Source organism: Anomaloglossus baeobatrachus, chromosome 11 (assembly GCF_048569485.1).
Source record: "Anomaloglossus baeobatrachus isolate aAnoBae1 chromosome 11, aAnoBae1.hap1, whole genome shotgun sequence".
NCBI classification, from domain to species: Eukaryota; Metazoa; Chordata; class Amphibia; order Anura; family Aromobatidae; genus Anomaloglossus; species Anomaloglossus baeobatrachus.
In genome coordinates, this window is record NC_134363.1 from 156,678,186 (window position 1) to 156,699,566 (window position 21,381).

A 21,381-nucleotide genomic window follows, 5' to 3' on the forward strand; every position below is an offset into this window, starting at 1 on the left:
CATATCTAATATATAAAGCTGAGTGTGTGTGTGTGTCCACTAAAAGAATTCGCACCGTTGCATTTACAATCACGAAATTTTGCACAGACCACAACATTTGACACCGGGAACATCATAGACTATGTTGTGGGGAAAAATTACAGTTATTTGCCAAAAAACCTGCTTACATTAAAGTCAATGGAGCTGGGAGTGGATCTCTTATTATAGGCTCCTATTATGGACAGAGAAAGAGACACACAGAGACCCACACACAGAGAAAGAGACACACAGAGAGACACACTGACTTCTATTTTGCTACAGGTCATTAATAGGAGCTGTGATTGGTTGCTATAGGCGATGAAGGACATTCTTAGTATAAGAAGCTTCTGTGTGAGGTAATATGATATGGTGGAGAGACAGGGATGGGGAAAGGGAGAGAGACGGGGAAAGGGAGAGAGACGGGGAAAGGGAGAGAGACGGGGAAAGGGAGAGAGACGGGGAAAGGGGGAGAGACGGGGAAAGGGGGAGAGACGGGGAAAGGGGGAGAGACTGGGAAAGGGGGAGAGACTGGGAAAGGGGGAGAGACTGGGAAAGGGGGAGAGACTGGGAAAGGGGGAGAGACGGGGAAAGGGAGAGAGACGGGGAAAGGGGGAAGGACGGGGAAAGGGGGAAGGACGGGGAAAGGGGGAGAGACGGGGAAAGGGGGAGAGACGGGGAAAGGGGGAGAGACGGGGAAAGGGGGAGAGACGGGGAAAGGGGGAGAGACGGGGAAAGGGAGAGAGACGGGGAAAGGGGGAGAGACGGGGAAAGGGGGAGAGACGGGGAAAGGGGGAGAGACTGGGAAAGGGGGAGAGACTGGGAAAGGGGGAGAGACGGGGAAAGGGAGAGAGACGGGGAAAGGGGGAAGGACGGGGAAAGGGGGAGAGACGGGGAAAGGGGGAGAGACGGGGAAAGGGGGAGAGACGGGGAAAGGGGGAGAGACGGGGAAAGGGGGAGAGACGGGGAAAGGGGGAGAGACGGGGAAAGGGGGAGAGACGGGGAAAGGGGGAGAGACGGGGAAAGGGGGAGAGACGGGGAAAGGGGGAGAGACGGGGAAAGGGGGAGAGACGGGGAAAGGGGGAGAGACGGGGAAAGGGGGAGAGACGGGGAAAGGGGGAGAGACGGGGAAAGGGGGAGAGACGGGGAAAGGGGGAGAGACGGGGAAAGGGAGAGAGACGGGGAAAGGGGGAGGGACGGGGAAAGGGAGAGAGACGGGGAAAGGGGGAGGGACGGGGAAAGGGGGAGAGACGGGGAAAGGGAGAGCGAAAGAGACAGTGAGAGAAAGACGGAGAGACACTTCTTTTTCTTGCTTTGGCAACACTAATTGTATTTTGGTCCTGCCAGTAAAGCCTATTTGATTTGATGAGAGACTGGGGGGAGGGAGACGGGGGGAGGGAGGGAGAGATGGAGACTGGGGGGAGAGATGGAGACTGGGGGGAGAGAGAGACTGGGGGGAGAGAGAGACTGGGGGGAGAGAGAGACTGGGGGGAGAGAGAGAGAGACTGGGGGGAGAGAGAGAGAGACTGGGGGGAGAGAGAGAGAGACTGGGGGGAGAGAGAGAGAGACTGGGGGAGAGAGAGACTGGGGGAGAGAGAGAGAGACTGGGGGAGAGAGAGAGACTGGGGGAGAGAGAGAGACTGGGGGGAGAGAGAGAGAGACTGGGGGGAGAGAGAGAGAGACTGGGGGAGAGAGAGACTGGGGGAGAGAGAGACTGGGGGAGAGAGAGAGAGACTGGGGGAGAGAGAGAGAGACTGGGGGAGAGAGAGAGAGACTGGGGGAGAGAGAGAGAGACTGGGGGAGAGAGAGACTGGTCCTGCCAGTAAAGCCTATTTGATTTGATGAGAGACTGGGGGGAGGGAGACTGGGGGGAGAGAGAGACTGGGGGGAGAGAGAGACTGGGGGGAGAGAGAGACTGGGGGAGAGAGAGAGAGACTGGGGGAGAGAGAGACTGGGGGAGAGAGAGAGAGACTGGGGGGAGAGAGAGACTGGGGGGAGAGAGAGACTGGGGGGAGAGAGAGACTGGGGGAGAGAGAGAGAGACTGGGGGAGAGAGAGACTGGGGGAGAGAGAGACTGGGGGAGAGAGAGAGAGACTGGGGGAGAGAGAGAGAGAGAGACTGGGGGAGAGAGAGAGAGACTGGGGGAGAGAGAGAGAGACTGGGGGAGAGAGAGACTGGGGGAGAGAGAGACTGGGGAGAGAGAGACTGGGGAGAGAGAGACTGGGGGAGAGAGAGAGAGACTGGGGGAGAGAGAGAGAGACTGGGGGGAGAGAGAGACTGGGGGGAGAGAGAGACTGGGGGAGAGAGCGAGACTGGGGGAGAGAGAGCGAGACTGGGGGAGAGAGAGCGAGACTGGGGAGAGAGAGAGACTGGGGGAGAGAGAGCGAGACTGGGGGAGAGAGAGCGAGACTGGGGGAGAGAGAGCGAGACTGGGGGAGAGAGAGCGAGACTGGGGGAGAGAGAGCGAGACTGGGGGAGAGAGAGCGAGACTGGGGGAGAGAGAGCGAGACTGGGGGGGGAGAGAGCGAGACTGGGGGAGAGAGAGCGAGACTGGGGGAGAGAGAGCGAGACTGGGGGAGAGAGAGCGAGACTGGGGGGGGAGAGAGACTGGGGGAGAGAGAGACTGGGGGAGAGAGAGAGAGACTGGGGGAGAAAGAGAGAGACTGGGGGAGAGAGAGAGAGACAGGAGAGAAGAGAGAGACCTGGGGGAGAGAGATGGGGGAGAGAGATAGGGAGACAGGGAAATAATGTTTAATGTATGTATATTAAATATCTGCTGGAGCCGTATATATATCCTCCCAGGACTGAAATCATGTACTTAATGTTTCATTACTGAGCATTGCCAAAATATTCTCACTTTTTATTTTGTCTAAAAATGAAAAATTTTAAAAATAATTGATTTCTAATATCCAGGATCTTTCCAAAACAGTAAAATCACACAGCACGCAGGTTTTTTTTTTTTTGTTTTTTTTGCTACAGTGCACCAACTGTTCAAAAGTTGAAAAACTTAGTGCAAAACTAAAAACCCCAAAAGGCACCAAATTTTTTGCACAACAGTAAAACGCTCCAAAGTTTTCAATTTTCAAATTTTCCAGCTAAATTGCTTTGAGTCCTAGATTTTTCTCCATCGCAGCAAAAAATGTGTAAGATGGTGACATCAATTGTAAAGTATAAGATTGGTGAGCAGAAACTGTATTTCTTTGATAAATTAACACAAAAAAGTGGAAATAAAGGTGGTAGTTTTGTTTTTGTTTTTTTTTTTCTTCCCAGAAATGTCCCCATTCTTGCTTATTGCCTGTATCCGGCATTACTATTCGTCTTCATGGAGGGAAATGAGGCTCAGCTTCAATACCCAACAGTATGACCTACATTGGGCTATTTCTGGGGGGAGAGGGGGAAAGCATAAGCACTCCCCGAATCCTAGATAACCCCCATTAAATATATTTTGCATTTAAGATTGTCATCATTCCTTAGTGATGAAAGTTGCACTTTTAAATAAATGTATTTATCATCATTTACCTTCTCTTTAATCCTTATGTGTGAATTTAATGCCAAGGCTACAGTAAAGACTGACACATTGATGAGATTGGGTACATGTTTCGGTGTAATATCTGGTGACCACCTCCGTTCCGTAGAAGTTGTCCCCCAAATAAAGTTGCCATAAGTATATATGTATCCATAAATATATATTAATATACTGTATATGTACATACTTGCTATAAGTACGCAACTTGATACCTGGAGTAAATGTCAGTGTTCTCCTGAATTCAGCGAAGTTTCTAATGTTTAATATTAAATTTGCTATTTTAAGATGACCGGTCAAGTGCCATAAATATGTATTTCTTTTAACCTGGTGTAAATGCCGCTGTTCTCCTGAATCTGGCGATGTTTTTCTTTTGTTCCTGCGCCTCTCCATTCCTGAGATATGGCCTCTTCTTCACTGTACATAAATCTAGTCTTTCTAGCCAAGTGGGTGTCATCCTAAACTCTTTTTGAAGACCACACCCAGTTGGTCGACACAGACTAGATTTATGAACAGGGAAGAAGAGGCCATATCTCAGGAAGGAGAGGTGCAGAAACAAAAGAAAAACCTAGCCAAGTGGGTGTGATCCTAAACTCTATTTGAGGACCACACCCAGTTGGCGAAAAAGACTAGATTTATGTATAGGGAACTAGGGGCCATATGTAAGGAATGGAGAGGCACAGGAACAAAAGAAAAATATCGCCAGATTCAGGAGAACAGTGGCATTTACGCCAGGTAAAACAAAAATATTTATGGCAAGTGACTGGTTGTCCTAAATAAGCCAATTTAATATTAGCCATTAAGACGACCAGTCACTTGTCGTAAATATAAATATATATAATATATTTTTTTTTTTTAAACAGGTGTAAATGCCGCTGTTCTCCTCAATCCGGTGATGTTTTTCTTTTGTTCCTGTGCCTCTCCATTCCTGAGATATGGCCTCTTCTTCCCTGTACATAAATCTGGTCTTTTTAGCCAAGTGGGTGTGATCCTAAACTCTTCTTGACGACCACACTCAGTTTACTGATAAAGACTATATTTATATACAGGGATGGAGAGGCTATATCTCAGGAATGGAGAGTTGCAGAAACCAAATAAAACCTAGCGAAGTGGGTGTGATCCTAAACTCTTCTTGAAGACCACACCCAGTTGGCCAAAAAAGACTAGATTTATGTACAGGGAAAAAGAGGCCATATCTCAGGAACGGAGAGGCGCAGGAACAAAAGAAAAACATCGCCGGATTCAGGGTAACAGTGGCAATTGCAACAAGTAATACAAAAAGACATATTTAATGCAAGTGACCGGTTGCCTTAAAGTAGCCAGTTTAATATTAAGCATTCCGAACTTCTCAGGGACTTGTACTTTCAGATGCTACTCTTTTATATTGGGAAGAAAATGTTTTTTTCAGTGAAAAAAGGTGGTGAACGTGTTCTTCACGTAATACACACATTGATTAAGTGCTAGTTAAAATGTGCCCTGTAGACTAGACCTCTCCTCAATCCATAATCTGAGCAGAGGATGTAAATCTATTCTCATTAGCAGCAGCAGATGTATGAACTGTAAGGATTCTTCTTGATTCATTCTCATTCTTATGTGATGTCTGACTTTTTCGGTCTGTTTGTCTTTTTGTTTCCTGCTCATCGTTGCATGCCTATATGAAGTGGAAGGTACTGTACACGACCCCTGATATGTCACTTAAAAGCCACCCATGTCACTTTCCTCAGTAGGTGTCTTTAACCCTTTGTGACGCATTGCTTGCAGCTCCGCGTTGTGATGACGGCTCGATTTGAAAAGCCGAAATCCATCATGTTACCAAACGCTTATGTCACTGGGAAAATGTCTGGAAGTTACTGAGGTGAACGAGATTGAAATGACAAATCCGGAGCGGCTTCACGTCACTTTTTTTTCTCCTGTGGCATTTCTAAATTAATGTCTGTCTGTAACCTAGAAATATGGAGACTGTGAATAATGCATCTGCTCATTTCTAGGATGAGTTTGCAACTAAATAGTTTGGCCATCATAAAAAAAATGACAATATTATAGTATATGCGGCAGATGATTGATAGTGAAGCAATATCACAGCGCTGTGTAACATAGATTCTCCAAATTGTTCCTCTTCATTTAGACAACAAGCTGCCACTTATAAAAGGTCCTTTTTATAAATTCAAATTCAAATTCAAATATGCTTTATTGGCAGGACCAAAATACAATTAGTGTTGCCAAAGCAAGAGAAATACAGTAAGTGTGGTGGGAGGGGATCAGGGTTATGGGGAGTTGGGGGGCACAATTTGGGCTCTGACAGTCCATTTAGGGGTCTTAGGTTCCCCTCAGCTTATGACATGTGGTGACATATTGGGCGGCGATCTCCACCATTGATTCCTCTTCCCCCAGTAGGAAGCGGAGTTTCATGTCCTCATCCATGGATGGAAAGCCCGGGCTATGGGTGGTAAATTTCTGGAAGTGGGAGGCCCTCACTGCTGAGTATTTGTCACAGTGCAGTAGGAAATGCGCCTCGTCCTGCAGAGCCCCCTGCTGGCAGTGCTGGCACAGTCTGTTCTCTCGCGGCTTGTATGTCTGTCGGTGCCGCCCTGTTTCCACCTCTAGGCTGTGGGCACTCAGTCTGTACAGGCTCAGGGTCTGCCTGTCTTTGGGGTGGCGTAGCCTTTCCAGATATGGGGCCAGAGTGTAGTCCCTCCGCAGTGACCGGTAGATGGTGAGTTTCTGGGAGTTCTCTAATTCACTCTTCCGGTCCTCTATGTATTGCATCTTGCAGCTCTCTGAGATCTCTTTTATTTGGGCTTTTGTCAGGGGGTGTTGCTGACTTTGGCTGGACTGGCTGCCGGGGTTCCTGGCTTGCTCTGGGCTCCGGCTCAGCAGGGCTTTATGATGGTAGGAGCTAGGGTTGCTGTTCTGTATGTGTGCCTGGTGTGATAGCGCCCTCTTGTGTATAGTGAACCATAAGGGGAATCGGCCCAGCTCTGCCCTACAGGCTATGTTTGAGGTGCTGCGATGGACTTGGAGGAGATATTTGCAGAACTCCATGTGGAAGACTTCGGTAGGGCTGGAATCCCACTTTGTGTGGTCTGGGTAGGTCACTGGGCCCCATACCTCGCTGCCATATAGCAGTATAGGGGTGATGACGCTGTCAAATATCTTGAGCCAGACTCTCACAGGTGGTTTGAGGTGGTACAGTTGTCTTCTGATGGCATAGAAGGTTCTGTATGCTTTTCCTTTCAGGGCTTCTGCTGCTTGCTTGAGGCTCCCGTTATTGCTTAGCTCCAGACCGAGGTAGGTGTAGCTGCTGGTGTTCTCCAGCGTGGAGCCATTTAATGTGAAGGAGGGAGTGTTTATTTTGTTCTGGTTCCTCTTCTGAAACACCATGACTTTGGTCTTCTTTTGGTTGATGGGAAGCGCCCATGTGGTGCTGAATGTTTCCAGTACTGCCAGGCTATCTTGGAGGCCTCTTTCAGTTGGGGAGAGTAGCAGGAGGTCATCTGCGTACAGCAGGAACTTCACCTCTCGGTCATGCAGACTGAGGCCTGGAGTGGGGGAGGACTCTAGAGCTGTTGCTAGTCCATTTATATAGATGTTGAATAGAGTTGGACTCAGGCTGCAGCCCTGTCTGACCCCACGGCCCTGTCGGAAGAAAGCCGTCCTCTTTCCGTTCACCTTCACGCTGCACCGGTTCTCAGTGTATGAGCTCTTGATCACGTCGTAGGTCCTGCCACCTATTCCGCTCTCCAGGAGTTTCAGGAACAGGCCTGGATGCCACACTGAGTCAAAGGCCTTTTTGAAGTCCACGAAACATGCAAATATTTTCCCCTGTTTTTTGTCGTGGACGTGGGTCTTGATGAGGCTTTGCAGGGTGTTTATATATGTGCATTTTCCATAAAAATAATAATAATGTAAAGTTTCTACTCATAAAACTTCGCTGATCCTCCTGGAAATAAATCAATGACTGAATAACTTTCCCATATCAGGAGGGTAGGACAATCTATGACAGCGGATTCTCTCTCCTCTGGCCATGGCTTGATGATTTCAAAGGAAATGTAACTTATGTTAAATGTTGCATCTTGGGCAACGGAACATGTTACATTGTGTTTATAAATAAATAGAACAGAGTGGAGAAGGCAATAAGTGATGGGGAGTTGTGAGCAGAAATGCGGGCACGATCAGCATCTGCTCAAGAAACTTTGCTGTCCCTCAATTATTCCTCCTGGAAATATATCAACAAGTTAATAGCTTTCCCATATCAGGAGGCATCCATCCATCCTGTTCCATCCATCCTGTTCCATCCATCCTGTTCCATCCATCTTGTTCCATCTGTCCATCCATCCATCCGTCCATCCATCCATCCATCCTTATCCATCCATCCATCCTGTTCCATCCATCCATCCATCCATCCTGTTCCATCCATCCATCCTTTTCCATCCATCCATCCTGTTCCATCCATCCATCCTGTTCCATCCATCCATCCTTTTCCATCCATCCGTCCATCCATCCTGTTCCATCCGTCTATCCATCCATCCGTGCATCCTTTCCCATCCATCCATCCTGATCCATTCATCCTGTTCCATCCGTCCATCCTTTCCCATCCATCCATCCATCCTGTTCCATCCATCCTGTTCCATCCATCCTGTTCCATCCATCCTGTTCCATCCATCCTGGTCCATCCATCCTGTACATCCATCTTGTTCCATCCTGTTCCATCCATCCATCCTGTTCCTTCTATCCATCCATCCATCCTGTTCCATCCATCCATCCATCCATCCATCCATCCTGTTCCATCCATCCATCCTGTTCCATCCATCCATCCTGTTCCATCCATCCATCCTGTTCCATCCATCCATCCTGTTCCATCCATCCTGTTCCATCCATCCTGTTCCATCCATCCTGTTCCATCCATCCTGTTCCATCCATCCGGCTCCATCCATCCTGGTCCATCCATCCTGGTCCATCCATCCTGTTCCATCCATCCTGTTCCATCCATCCGGCTCCATCCATCCTGGTCCATCCATCCTGTTCCATCCATCTTGTTCCATCCTGTTCCATCCTGTTCCATCCATCCATCCGGCTCCATCCATCCATCCATCCACATCCATCCGGCTCCATGCATCCGGCTCCATGCATCCGGCTCCATCCATCCGGCTCCATCCATCCGGCTCCATCCATCCGGCTCCATCCATCCTGTTCCATGCATCCTTTCTCATCCATCCTGTTCCAGAATACAATAGGACTACATTTGAATAAATGTTGATTTTTTTTTGTTGAAGCATAAATGTGGATTGTTGTTCATGTGAAAATAAGACCCCCTGAATTTAAGCCCTAACCAATCTTTTGAAGCAAAAAATAAAGACTCTGCCTTATTTTTGGAGAAACCTGGTATTCATGGATAAAAGCAAAGCATTAAATCTGCATGAGTGCCGGTCTCACTGACGCTGGTATTGGGGACGCCACCCTGTGGCACAAGCACCACTAATCATGGATTGCCCACCTGGAATCTTGTAGAATTTAGAATTAGGCAGGGACAGTTTCACAAAACATTATACAGCCATTCTGACAAGTAAGTACACCCGCCTCATCAGTTCAGTGAGATCTATGTAATGTATGCAGCTTGATTGTGGAATCTGGTGACCGATCTGTTACGTGACGATATAGTCACTTTATAAGTGATTAGTGTGCGCAGTAATAATTGCAAATGACTCCACTCCAGATGATTTTCCAGCAGTGATGGCTGCTAAATGGTTCAATGCCAAGGAGACTTAGCAGCTGGAGCAATCTATGGCGTGGCCGATACTTGAAGCCATCTTCAAGGCTTTCTCCCGCCATCAGTAGCTGGTGATATTCTTCCAGACATAAGCATTGAAGATTTGGTAACAGTCAGTGTGATTTCAGTTGCGGCTGTGACTTCTCTGTGCTTTTCTGTAGTTTTTTTCCCCCCTTGTAGTTTTGGAACAGATTATTTTCTATATTTTGCATCAAGATAACAAATGCTAAGATTGTATTGTATGTTTCCTCCGCTCCCTATGGCAGACTCTGGGGGGGGGTTAAGAAAAGGAGCTAGAGTCGGGACCAGAAGGACTGTGACTTTTTTTGTTTATTTAACACATGCACATCAATGTGATGCTATCAAGATGTGATTAAAGGGAACCTGCTGCTTGGAAAAGCTATTATAGGGTTAATCTGCAGGTAATAATGCTTACTGAAAGTTCGGCTGCCAGGAAAAAATAAACTTATTTCCTCCCGGAAGTCCCCGGCTTTCAGTCATGGGAATGTGCGTGGTGTAGATACATGCACAGGTCACTATACTGTAAGTGGTGGCTGCAAGCACTCCACAATATTTTGATTGACAGAACCACTGTTGTGCCGACTATCAGTTTCAGGATGTGTTTACAGCGGTGCCTGTAACCATGTGTGCCCCTATGACTGAAAGCCAGCAGATACCGAGAAGAATAAATTTCCAATTCTCCAGGTAACCAAACGGTCAGTAAGGCGAGCAGACAGCATTGTAACATGATTTACTTACAGATTAACCCCATATCTACTGGTAAATAGCATTTTATGAGGTGACAGGTTCCTTCAACTTTAAAGTGGTGTTACCAAATTGGTAAGTGATTGCTTATGTATTGATAGGTGATAACCTAAAGGGCTGTCCCCACTCAGAAATCTTTCATGCTTAGTCTATGGTAGCTATAAGAAAAAACTGAGCATCACTCACCCTTCCCAGGATGAGCGCAGAGTCTCTGCTGCTGCCCGGTCTCTGCTGCTGCCCGGTCTCTGCTGCTGCCCGGTCTCTGCTGCTGCCCGGTCTCTGCCGCTGCCCGGTCTCTGCCGCTGCCCGGTCTCTGCCGCTGCCCGGTCTCTGCCGCTGCCCGGTCTCTGCCGCTGCCCGGTCTCTGCCGCTGCCCGGTCTCTGCCGCTGCCCGGTCTCTGCCGCTGCCCGGTCTCTGCCGCTGCCCGGTCTCTGCCCCAGCCCGGTCTCTGCCCCAGCCCGGTCTCTGCCCCAGCCCGGTCTCTGCCCCAGCCCGGTCTCTGCCCCAGCCCGGTCTCTGCCCCAGCCCGGTCTCTGCCCCAGCCCGGTCTCTGCCCCAGCCCGGTCTCTGCCCCAGCCCGGTCTCTGCCCCAGCCCGGTCTCCGCCCCAGCCCGGTCTCCGCCCCAGCCCGGCCTCCGCCCCAGCCCGGCCTCCGCCCCAGCCCGGCCTCCGCCCCAGCCCGGCCTCCGCCCCAGCCCGGCCTCCGCCCCAGCCCGGCCTCCGCCCCTGCCGGGCCTCCAGTCTTTGGCTGCAGAGATGACGTTGTAATGACAGTTATTCAGCTGATCACTGAGCTCAGCGGCTCTGTCCCTGTAGACGGCATGAGCCTATGAGCTCACGGATTGACTGCAGCATTGTCGATGTGACATCAGCCTTGAAGACAAACACTGGTAGTGGAGTCCCGGTGCTGGACCTGGGGAAGTTAGTAATTCTCAGTTTGTTTGCTTTGTAACAAATGCAGATTATGATGGTTTCTTTGAAATGGGGTAACCCCTTTAATGATCACCCGATTGCTGGGATCCCGAAGAATCTGAGGCTTTGCCATCTCCGGCAGTCCTATGGATGATGTATAGAAAGGCAATGTGCATGCTCGTCCTCCATTCAGATGCAGCTTTGCAGAACCCCATTCCCAGGTTTGTTGGAGGAGCCGGCAATCAGTCTGTTATCAATGATCCTATGGTAGGTGATCACTTGCCAATCTGGTACAACCCTTTAATTCAAGAGGTGTTAAAAAAAATATTGCATTTACGGTTTAGGAATTACAGCACTTAGTCATTCCATTTTCCCAGGCTGAAAGGTTGACGTAATTATTTTTAATACTTGGATGCGAATGCTTAACAATATTGGAATCACCAAACAATGAGGACCTTGAGAGATTTTTCCAGAACTTTACTGCAGTCTTCAGCTGTTGTTTGTTTTCGCTTCTTCTTACTTTTTTTTTCTGACCCAGACATTAAAGATGATTCCATGCTTTACCTGTTTTGCTGCTTTCTATATATGTTTGCTCTTTACCATGAAATGGTGCCCTATCCATTTTGCAGCATTTTTTTGGGGGGAATCTGAGCAGAACGTGTCTCTATACCCTTCAGAATTGATCCTGTTGCTTGTTTTGAGTCCTCATCAATACACACCACAGCGACCTCTTTGTTTTGGTGGCTCTACATGCCCATACCGTAAGGCTGCCTCCACCACTTCTTACAGATACTGTGGTCCATGTCGGAGCATGAGCCCATCTTTCTATTTTTGTGTATTTGGTCTATAGATTCTTGTTCGAGAATTGGCCAACTTTTCATAGATGTTCAATAACAGTCTAATCTGCTCCTTCTGTTCTTGAGCGTTACTGCTGGTTGCATTTTGAGCTAAACCCTCTCATCTACAGTGTCTCGGTTGTTGACCTTGACAAGGATTCCTCCACCTCTTTGAGAGTGTTATTGGTGGAGCTAAATATTGTGAAGAGGTTATATGTGTCCATCATCCACTATAGTTGTCTTCCGTGCTCGTCTAGATTTTGGTATTGCTAATTCTTGCCTGTCCAGAACCAAATTGTTGAGTTGGCCATTGCTAGACTTCCAGCTTCCTCTCCGATAGGTTTCTTCATGATGGTTTCCTTCACTTGCAGTGATGTCGGTTTGCATCACATATTGCTAAATACAAAGTCAACACTTGGGATCGACAAGAGATCCTTTAATTATATCTCATCATAAAATTGGGTTCCCCAGAACCCACCAGACCAGGGGAGTGGATTATAAATCAATTGTCCAATTATCTTTGAGCCTGTGTACAAAATGGCTGGACTTCCTGAACCGATCATGCAATATTTTTGGAAAAATCTACATGTCGATCACATCTTGATGGCTTTATTTCATATCTGCTGTTTGGTGTACAGACAGGAAAGTAAGAAAATTCCACCACCGTCCATCACGTCCGGACCCAATGCTGTTTCTTTAGAGGCTAACCCTTGTGTCCGTACCTATGGATAATTATGGCCGATAAACCGCATAATACGATCTGTTTATGAAGTCAACTACTCATACAGCCCAACAGGAGCTGGAAACCAGCATGTACTGGTCAAAGCTCACTCAACCATCAGTATATTTGAAGGGGTTGTCCACTACTAAAGAAAAAAATATATTTTAAAGGGGCTCAGATGTTGTGGAAAAATTCTTCTGTACTTGGGCATTGGGTTCCCCACTTGTTTTTTGGTTTCTTCTTGTGGTGGGCTGTCATCAGCTAAAGCCTTCCATTTCATCACAGATGGAAGACTGCTTTCTTCCACCTTGAATGGAATTTGAAGATGGGAACGGACCGGGACTTCTGGCTACAGGGATCATGTGACGCCACCCTCCTCCCCGTTCCTCAGCCAATATAAATTATGGACAACCCCTTTAAGCTTTAATTGAACCAATATTATGTAGAATGTTGCAGCCTATTCCATCAATGTCTATCATAAAATGTCAAAACCTATAATATGAATTATCTTATTTGTAATATGTAACTTCTGGTCCATAAAAAAAACCTTACAAATGCTGATGCTTACAAACCTGTCAAAGTGATCCATATACTTTCTGCTGGATGATTTATGCAGCCTGCTGCCTACATCTTCATCTTCTCTTCTTGACTTGAACATTGGGACTTTAGACCAGACCAGATCTCCTAGACGCATGCACTTGTAGGTGGTTTAGCTGGTTTCTTCTTTATATTCATAGTGGTTTGAGCTGTTTTTCTGATACAAAGCTAAAAATTCCTATTACACCATCGGCGTTCCCAACTCGGGAGCGCCTATGTCGCCCTCCCCCGTGTCTTCTTCCCTGGCCTCCATCTCATGGTGCCATCTGCCAAGGTATCGGGATCTCCCGGGGCTGCCTCTGGGTAGAAACTTACCAGCGTGTGTACCTGCTGCCACCTCCGGTGGTAGTAGTGAAGACTCGTTGGCCGCCCAGGTCCGCTCCTCTGGGTCAGTTGAATGGTGCCTTGGTCCAGTGGATCTACTTCCATTTCATCCGGTAACTTGGGAATGGCAATTCCCTCTATAGAGTTCATTAATCATGTATAAAAAGACAAAACATTCACCAGACGTGAAGCCTAGCATTGATTAGGGTGTGATGACGTTCAAGTGAAAAATAGCCAATGGAGAGAAACAAAATCAACATCCGCAACATTTCCACGGTTAAAATGTTACTTTTATTTCCATCAGATAAAATAAGCTACAAAAATCCTTAAAAGCACATAGGTAGAAAAGTAGATATGGGTCTATGCGTTTCAGGCAAAGACATGCCCTTAATCATGATCATAATTAACCTTGGAATTTTTTGGGGATCCTGGATGTTTTTTCTCTCTATTGACTATTCAATAATGATGCACCGTAAAGCTGAAGCCACCATTAATGACCTTCTTGAAGCTTACTACTTTTTCACTTTCTCTTCCTTCCCTAAGCACTGGTCACTCTTAATTAGCTCATAAAATCCATCTTCAGATATCAGATGTGTCCAGCAGAAAAGATACCTATATCAATGAATACTGACAGCAGGAACAATGGAAGGTAGACACTGTGACCTTCTATTGCCAGAAACTACATGACTGTCTGTCAACCACGATACACCTTTTGACAACCGGTTTCAGCAACCAGCAGCACAATAGCTGGTTGCTGACCCCTGGACTACTTCCTTGGCCTATCCGTGGGACACTCCACCACCTTGGCCAGCTCTCTCCATGGTCTTAAACCCATAAGTGTCGCCCGATATGTCCCAATGCCGAATCCCTCTGTCATTGTAATCCTAAGGCCCCTATGATGCCCAATATTGCTTTTTGCAGAGAGGCAGCATGGCAGTGATTGGAGGGTGAAGCGGGGGAGCCGGAAAATGTCTTGCCATCGATTTGGAGCTTTATATCAGAAAAACCGGGCTCTGGCCACTGTAAAAACGAAAAAATGACTCGGAATCTAGCGTTATTGGGAAGACATTCACTGACGTATTTCAGGCTGTTTGTGACGACTTCACATAGAGCAGTGTAATAATATTACCGCCCTACGATAATGCTACTTAGGGATAATTAGCGGTGTCAGCAGGAAACCCATAAGTGAATTAAGCTAAGTGGAAGAATTTGCTTCATATATGATATCTTCAAGGACACTTTAGTCCATATAAAAAAAGAAAAAAAATAATAATTGAGTAATTAGGAGAAAATAGCATTCTGCAGTGAAGAACTGAACTTAGAAATGAAGCGTGAAAGCATGTAGGCCTCCTACCGAGGACGATAGACCAAGCAAAGGTTGAGGAAAGGTGCCTTATGCATGTAAGGAATCTAATGGCCAGAGGTGACTTCACTCCCAATAACGACAGCTAGGTGCCATATTTATGCCCAATAACCCAGTGACCTTATATCCATGTGTCTTGGCCAATATTGAGAAATACAGAGACTACATGTATTTCCAGTGTTTTTTTTGCACACCCACTAGTGAAGGGCAGTCCGGCTTTTTTGGGGGATCTGGCTCACTTGGCTCTGCTCACCAAAAAGAGCTGGTTATGAAATATATGTTCACCCTAGGTGAACACATATTTAAAATGTTAATGCTGCCGAAACAAGGTCCACGCACAGCCAAAACCCAGTCTACAACATGGCCGAAACCCGATCCACGACACAAGACTGAAACACAGTCAACAGCGCGAGGCCGAAACCTGATCCACGGCGTGAGGCTAAACCCCCATCCCACACAGCCAGCCAATTATATCGATGAGTGAGCGGGGTTTGGTTCAGATTGATGGGATTTTGATGGAATTTTAGACCTAGCAAAAGCCATTTAGAGACTTTACTGGGTCTCCGGCTCCCATCATTCCCAGTAGGGAGCCGGCTCTTTGTCTCTGTTCGTTCGCGAACGAGCCATCATTATTGGCAATTGCCTCTTACCAAAGGGAAGAATTATAGCTGTACCAGCTTTTAATGACCTTGCGACTGCTGGTATACTCGGGACACCGGGCAGGCAAGTGCACCAACCTAAGTTCCTCCCCTTGCATATATATATATATATATATGCCAAGCCTTGTTGCATTTGTGCCCACTGTAGACACTATCGGAGCAGGTGGAACTGGCAACGAATTTCTGTAGGTGTAAACGAGGAGTCCGAGTGGTCACCACAGCAAAAGAGCCCTGCCTTTATGACTAAAGCCACGTTGAAACGTTTGCTGTAGGGTCTTGGCTCTTCTTTGTACGCACCAATTATAAGTTGGAGGTATTCTCACCGCCAACACCTACTGGCTGCCAATGACCTGACCCTATTACCTTCTTAGACCCATTAAGGGCTAACACTTGACTTTTAGCAACTGACAGTGACCTCCACCAACCGTTTATGGCTACTAATGACCTAGTGTATAGAAACTTTTTAGGAAAAGGAAATGGTTGTCCCTTAAATTGTCCGAAAAGACTTCAACTCCTACAATTTTTAGACACGAAGAATTGAATTTTCTTACAGTGCAAGACCATACCGTATTAAGCCATAATATTGGGTATACTTAATTGTAATTGGAAATAAAGTAGCTCTATCGAATTAGTTCGCCAGGAGAACATGGATGTCATCGAATCATCATGAAAGTTCACCAGTCAGATTTATTAGCGGATACGGCATATTTCTGGATGAGGGTTAGGCTGAGGCTAATAACTCCATCATTGGAAAGACGAGCTTGGCAATTATACTGGAAGACGGAATGGATTCTAGGTCTTTCTCCATTAGAAGTCAATTTCCTTTTTCTTTTTTTTGCTGGAAGATATTTCTTTCTCTTGGTACTGAAATCACACTGCGAGCTGATTCATATCAAATTGTTCTCCTCCATTCCCATTCATTTTTTTTTTTTCCATCCAGAATGTTAATGGAAAGTTTTTTTACTATTGCTTTTTAATGTCGGTCGTTACATAAAAAATTAATCCCAAAACTTTTCAGCTTGACCCCATTATTCAATCGAGGAGCGTTTTCTGAGACGATTTATGAAAATGTATTCACGGCTGACGAAGAGAAGGTTCTGCCTTTTTACTTTGTGTTTGAAATCCTCCAGGAGCAAAGTCATTTAATATTTCTTTCACAGCGGAAAAACATTGACACTGACATTTTGGGCAAAGGTGGAAACTATGCAAAGTTTTCTGATTAGCTCCATCAACAATCTATGAAAGACATTCGTGTAGCCAGTAAGAAAGGGAAGAATAATGCTGGATAATAAAGAATATGCATGTAGCGCCGTCATCGTCCGGGTCACATCCTCCCCCAAACTCCCCCAGCCAACTTCGTGTGCTGCTGCCTCGTTCCTCTCTTGGGTCCTGTACATACCGCACAGGGTTCCCGGTAGTGTACCTAAGACACACGCACGCGTCCACACAGGTCCTCCTCTTAAATGAAATCAAAAGGTTTTCAACTTGCCCAGTATTATCGTGTCCCAGGACTTTGGCTGGAGTGCTCACGGTCCGCTAGACAGGCTATTAACATGTGAGCACAAAAAAAGAGGCAAGGCCTAACGGGTGAGCACGAAAAAAGAGGGAACGTCCTTCCACTCCTTCTTCCCTCCTCTTAAATGGCCAGCTCGTAATTTCCAGGAAATGCCTCTCACCCTATGGCTGAGAGGTACTCTGTATTTAAGGCACCCTCCTGTCAGGGTAGGTGCCTGCCCAATGCCTCTAGTTAGTCATTTTCCAGTCTGCTACCTAGCTAGTTGTCAGGTCCTGAGATCCAGTGTCCGTCTCCAGTACCTTCCTTCCCATACCGGTCTGTCCCTGCCATGCCCACCATTCCTATCCATACCCACCTGTCAGCCTGTCTGTCACCTCGCTTGTACCAGTCTATTCCTGAATCCATCACCTGACCTAGGGATCAGCTGCTATTGAACCCGGTCACAGCCCAAGGAGTGGTACCTAGCATCAGCCTCGCGGTGGTTGCTTAGTTAAGCCCCTCCCACTAAAGGGTAAGTCCAGGTTCCTCCTGTGGTCCACTAATCCCGCTCACTTGTAAACGTCAAGGCAAGGCATGAAATATAAAGAATAACTTTATGGTAAACTCCAAGAGTTTACTCATAGGCCTATTAGATAAGGAGATCCAAGGTCTTAAGTAAAGATTTCTGAGTTTGAAATCAGTAAATTTAGAAGTTTTGGTTCTACTCGATCTCGGCTTCTCGTCCTCACCCTTTAATTATCTCCCATTAGCTAATACAAGAAAGAGACCTATTTCCATTTTTCAGTCGTTTTGTAAGAAGTTCCTCTGTCTAGACCGTGTGATGGAAATATTTAAATATGTATGAGCCTTCACAAGTTCCTGTGAAGTCCTCGGAAATTTTTCCTACTAAATTAATATTTGTAGATGTTTCAGCAAACGAATTAATTGATGACGGACATCATTATCTCGCCTGGCAAAAAAAAAAAAAAAAAAAATCATGACGGGCTATCTGCAGCCGGAGCCGGTTCATGTTCTGCACTGCATGTATAACATTCATAGGTTCACTTACTTTTTGCTGAAAGCACAAGATTATACATTTATACTCTTTACATTTTTTTATTGTTGCACTAGTCCAGCCAATTTTCACTCGTGTCTTTCCATATCTATAGGCTTCCACCAATAGGAAGCAAGTGGAAAACATAGCAAAGAAGAGGCTCGACTCATTGATGAAGGAATCCAAAATCCGGGACTGCGAGGATCCGAACAATTTCACCGTTACTGCCATGCCGCCCGCAGGAAAAATCACCCAGAAGGCAGAATTAAAGAAGGTGCAATGCTCTGGTTTCCATAATTTTGCAGAATATGTGAAGGAATCTGTTCCACAAAATGTTGGAAATGTTATTGTTTGTCCGAATTCTTGTGCTTGGCCAAATGAAGAAACTTTAAAGATGAACGTCAGAACCTTCATTGCCCCTTGTACAATTCCACAATCGCTGCTTTCACACTACGTTTTTTTAACGCAAAAACGGATCCATTGCAAATGCGTTTTCATTTCAATGCATTTGCAATGGACTCGCGTCAACATGCGTTCACATGCGTTTGCGTGCGTTATAGTGAGGATCCAGCGACTTGCAGTTTTTTAACTTTTTTCAAAAATGCTACTTGTATTGTTTTTGAGCTGCGTCCAAATACTGCAAATTGCTGGATCCTGACTTAACAGCACGCAAACTTATGTGAACGCTGGCATGCTGATAGACAGGATCCAGCTTGCTCTACTGAGCATGCCCAGAAACCAGCCTCGGGTGATCAGTCTCTCTCTCCCCCTCCCCCTCTGTATCTCTCCCCCTCCCTCTCTGTCTCTCTCCACCTCCCTCTCCTCTCTCTCCCCCTCCCTCTCTGTCTCTCTCCACCTCCCTCTCTCCCTCTCCTCTCTCTCCCCCTCCCTCTCTGTCTCTCTCCACCTCCCTCTCTCCCTCTCCTCTCTCTCCCCCTCCCTCTCTGTCTCTCTCCCCCTCCCTCTCTGGCTCTCTCCCCCTCCCTCTCTGGCTCTCTCCCTCTCCTCTCTCTCCCCCTCCCTCTCTGTCTCTCTCCCCCTCCCTCTCTGTCTCTCTCCACCTCCCTCTCTCCCCCTCCCTCTCTGTCTCTCTCCACCTCCCTCTCTCCCTCTCCTCTCTCTCCCCCTCCCTCTCTGTCTCTCTCCCCCTCCCTCTCTGGCTCTCTCCCCCTCCCTCTCTGGCTCTCTCCCTCTCCTCTCTCTCCCCCTCCCTCTCTGTCTCTCTCCCCCTCCCTCTCTGTCTCTCTCCTCCTCCCTCTCTGTCTCTCTCCCCCTCCCTCTCTGTCTCTCTCCCCCTCCCTCTCTGGCTCTCTCCCCCTTCCTCTCCTCTCTCCCCCTTCCTCTCCTCTCTCCCCCTCCCTCTCTGGCTCTCTCCCCCTCCCTCTCTGTCTCTCTCCCCCTCCCTCTCTGTCTCTCTCCTCCTCCCTCTCTGTCTCTCTCCTCCTCCCTCTCTGTCTCTCTCCTCCTCCCTCTCTGTCTCTCCCCCTCTCCCCCTTTCCTGTCTCCCCCGCCTGAGAGCTGCGGACACTCATAACCAAGATAAATATCGGGTAACCAAGCAAAGCGCTTCTCTTAGGTACCCGATGTTTACGTGGGTTACGAGTGCAGGGAGCCCGGCTCCTAGCACCTACGGATGCTCGTAACCAAGGTAAATATCGTGTATCCAAGCAAGTTACCTGATGTTTACCTTGGTTTCGAGCCTCCGCAGCTGTCAGAAGCCGGCTCCCAGTCTATCACGTTCAGTTCCACTGACTCCCGATCACATGACTCCAATGCCCGCCCGTAAACTTAAAGTGACAGGATCCTGCAAAATAACACATGCGTTTGCATGCGTTTTTTGCTGTAAAATCAGGATCCGCTTTTACAGCAAAAAAAGTTCATGACGCATGTGAAAAAACGTAGTGCTGTCGTCTGATCCCGAAGGAAATTGGGGCACATACCGGAGCAGAAGTGAGATAGATAGATATCTCTTTCTCAGGAAATCCACTAATATGACACAAATCCTTGTTTTCTCAGCTGTAGATGTAGCAGAACTGAGACTTCTGAGCAGTATATAACCCCGCCCACACCCCTGATTGGCTGCTTCCTGTGTGAATTGTAAGGAAGCTGCCAATCAGTGCTGTGGGTGGAGTTGCATTAATTGGACTGCTCTGCTCATGAGACGTAGTCCTGCAGTGATAATTTCCAGCTGATAAAACTCTGATTCCATGGAAACTACAGCCCACAGCTTAATAAGTGTCACATCCCTGGAATCAGGCTCTCTTCCCCTGTATTATACTGCTATCAGATTAAACAGCAAAATTCCACCCTGTACAAGTATATGAAGAAGCACCGATAAGCAAAGGGCGGTCAACCAAAATATTGATTTGATTAAGAATTCTCATTTATTCTTATAATTGAGAATAAACAACGCTTTTATATTTGGCAACATTATTTCTTTGCAGTATTGTTTCCACATCTGCCTAATATTTTTACACAATAGCATATGACGTCACTACATAGACAAATGATTGCGTAATATGCATGATGTGTGTCCTGGAGCATTATAAAGAGATCCTATCATCAAATATACTGAATGTCCCTAAACTATCACCAGTGTTATACAGGATTTCTCTATGAAATGGAGCACAAAGAAAAAAATGTGAATATTTATAGAATATTGTGCACTACATATGTAGAGTCATTAGGATGGTCCTAGTCTCCCGTTGAGTCCTATGGTCCTGGTAATAGAAGGTGACTCCATCGGCATCTGGCGCAAGCTAGTATGCCCCATGTGCCGCTAGAGCAAGCTTGTATGCCCTGTGTGTCGCTGGAGCAAGCTTGTATGCCCCGTGTGTCGCTGGAGCAAGCTTGTATGCCCAGTGTGTCGCTGGAGCAAGCTTGTATGCCCCGTGTGCCACTGGAGCAAGCTTGTATGCCCCGTGTGCCACTGGAGCAAGCTTGTATGCCCCGTGTGCCACTGGAGCAAGCTTGTATGCCCCGTGTGCCACTGGAGCAAGCTTGTATGCCCCGTGTGCCACTGGAGCAAGCTTGTATGCCCCGTGTGCCACTGGAGCAAGCTTGTATGCCCCGTGTGCCACTGGAGCAAGCTTGTATGCCCCGTGTGCCGCTGGAGCAAGCTTGTATGCTCCGTGTGTCGCTGTAGCAAACTTATATGCCCCGTGTGCCGCTGGAGCAAGCTTGTATGCCCCGTGTGCCGCTGGAGCAAGCTTGTATGCCCCGTTTGCTGTTGGAGCAAGCTTGTATGCCCCGTTTGCTGCTGGAGCAAGCTTGTATGCCTCGTATGCCTCTAGAGCAAGCTTGTATGCCGCGTGTGTCGCTGTAGCAAACTTATATGCCCCACCTACAT

The 21,381-nt window shown here is 47.2% G+C and overlaps 1 protein-coding gene across 2 annotated transcripts in view; it reads left to right on the forward strand.

The window, feature by feature from the left end:
- Positions 1-21,381, forward strand: part of PLCH2 (phospholipase C eta 2) — a 909,460-nt gene that overhangs the window by 772,239 nt on the left and 115,840 nt on the right. For both annotated transcript variants that reach the window (XM_075328181.1, XM_075328182.1), the window contains one exon: positions 18,148-18,306. In XM_075328181.1, the coding sequence (XP_075184296.1) occupies positions 18,148-18,306 (159 nt within the window). The remainder of the gene's footprint in view (positions 1-18,147; positions 18,307-21,381) is intronic.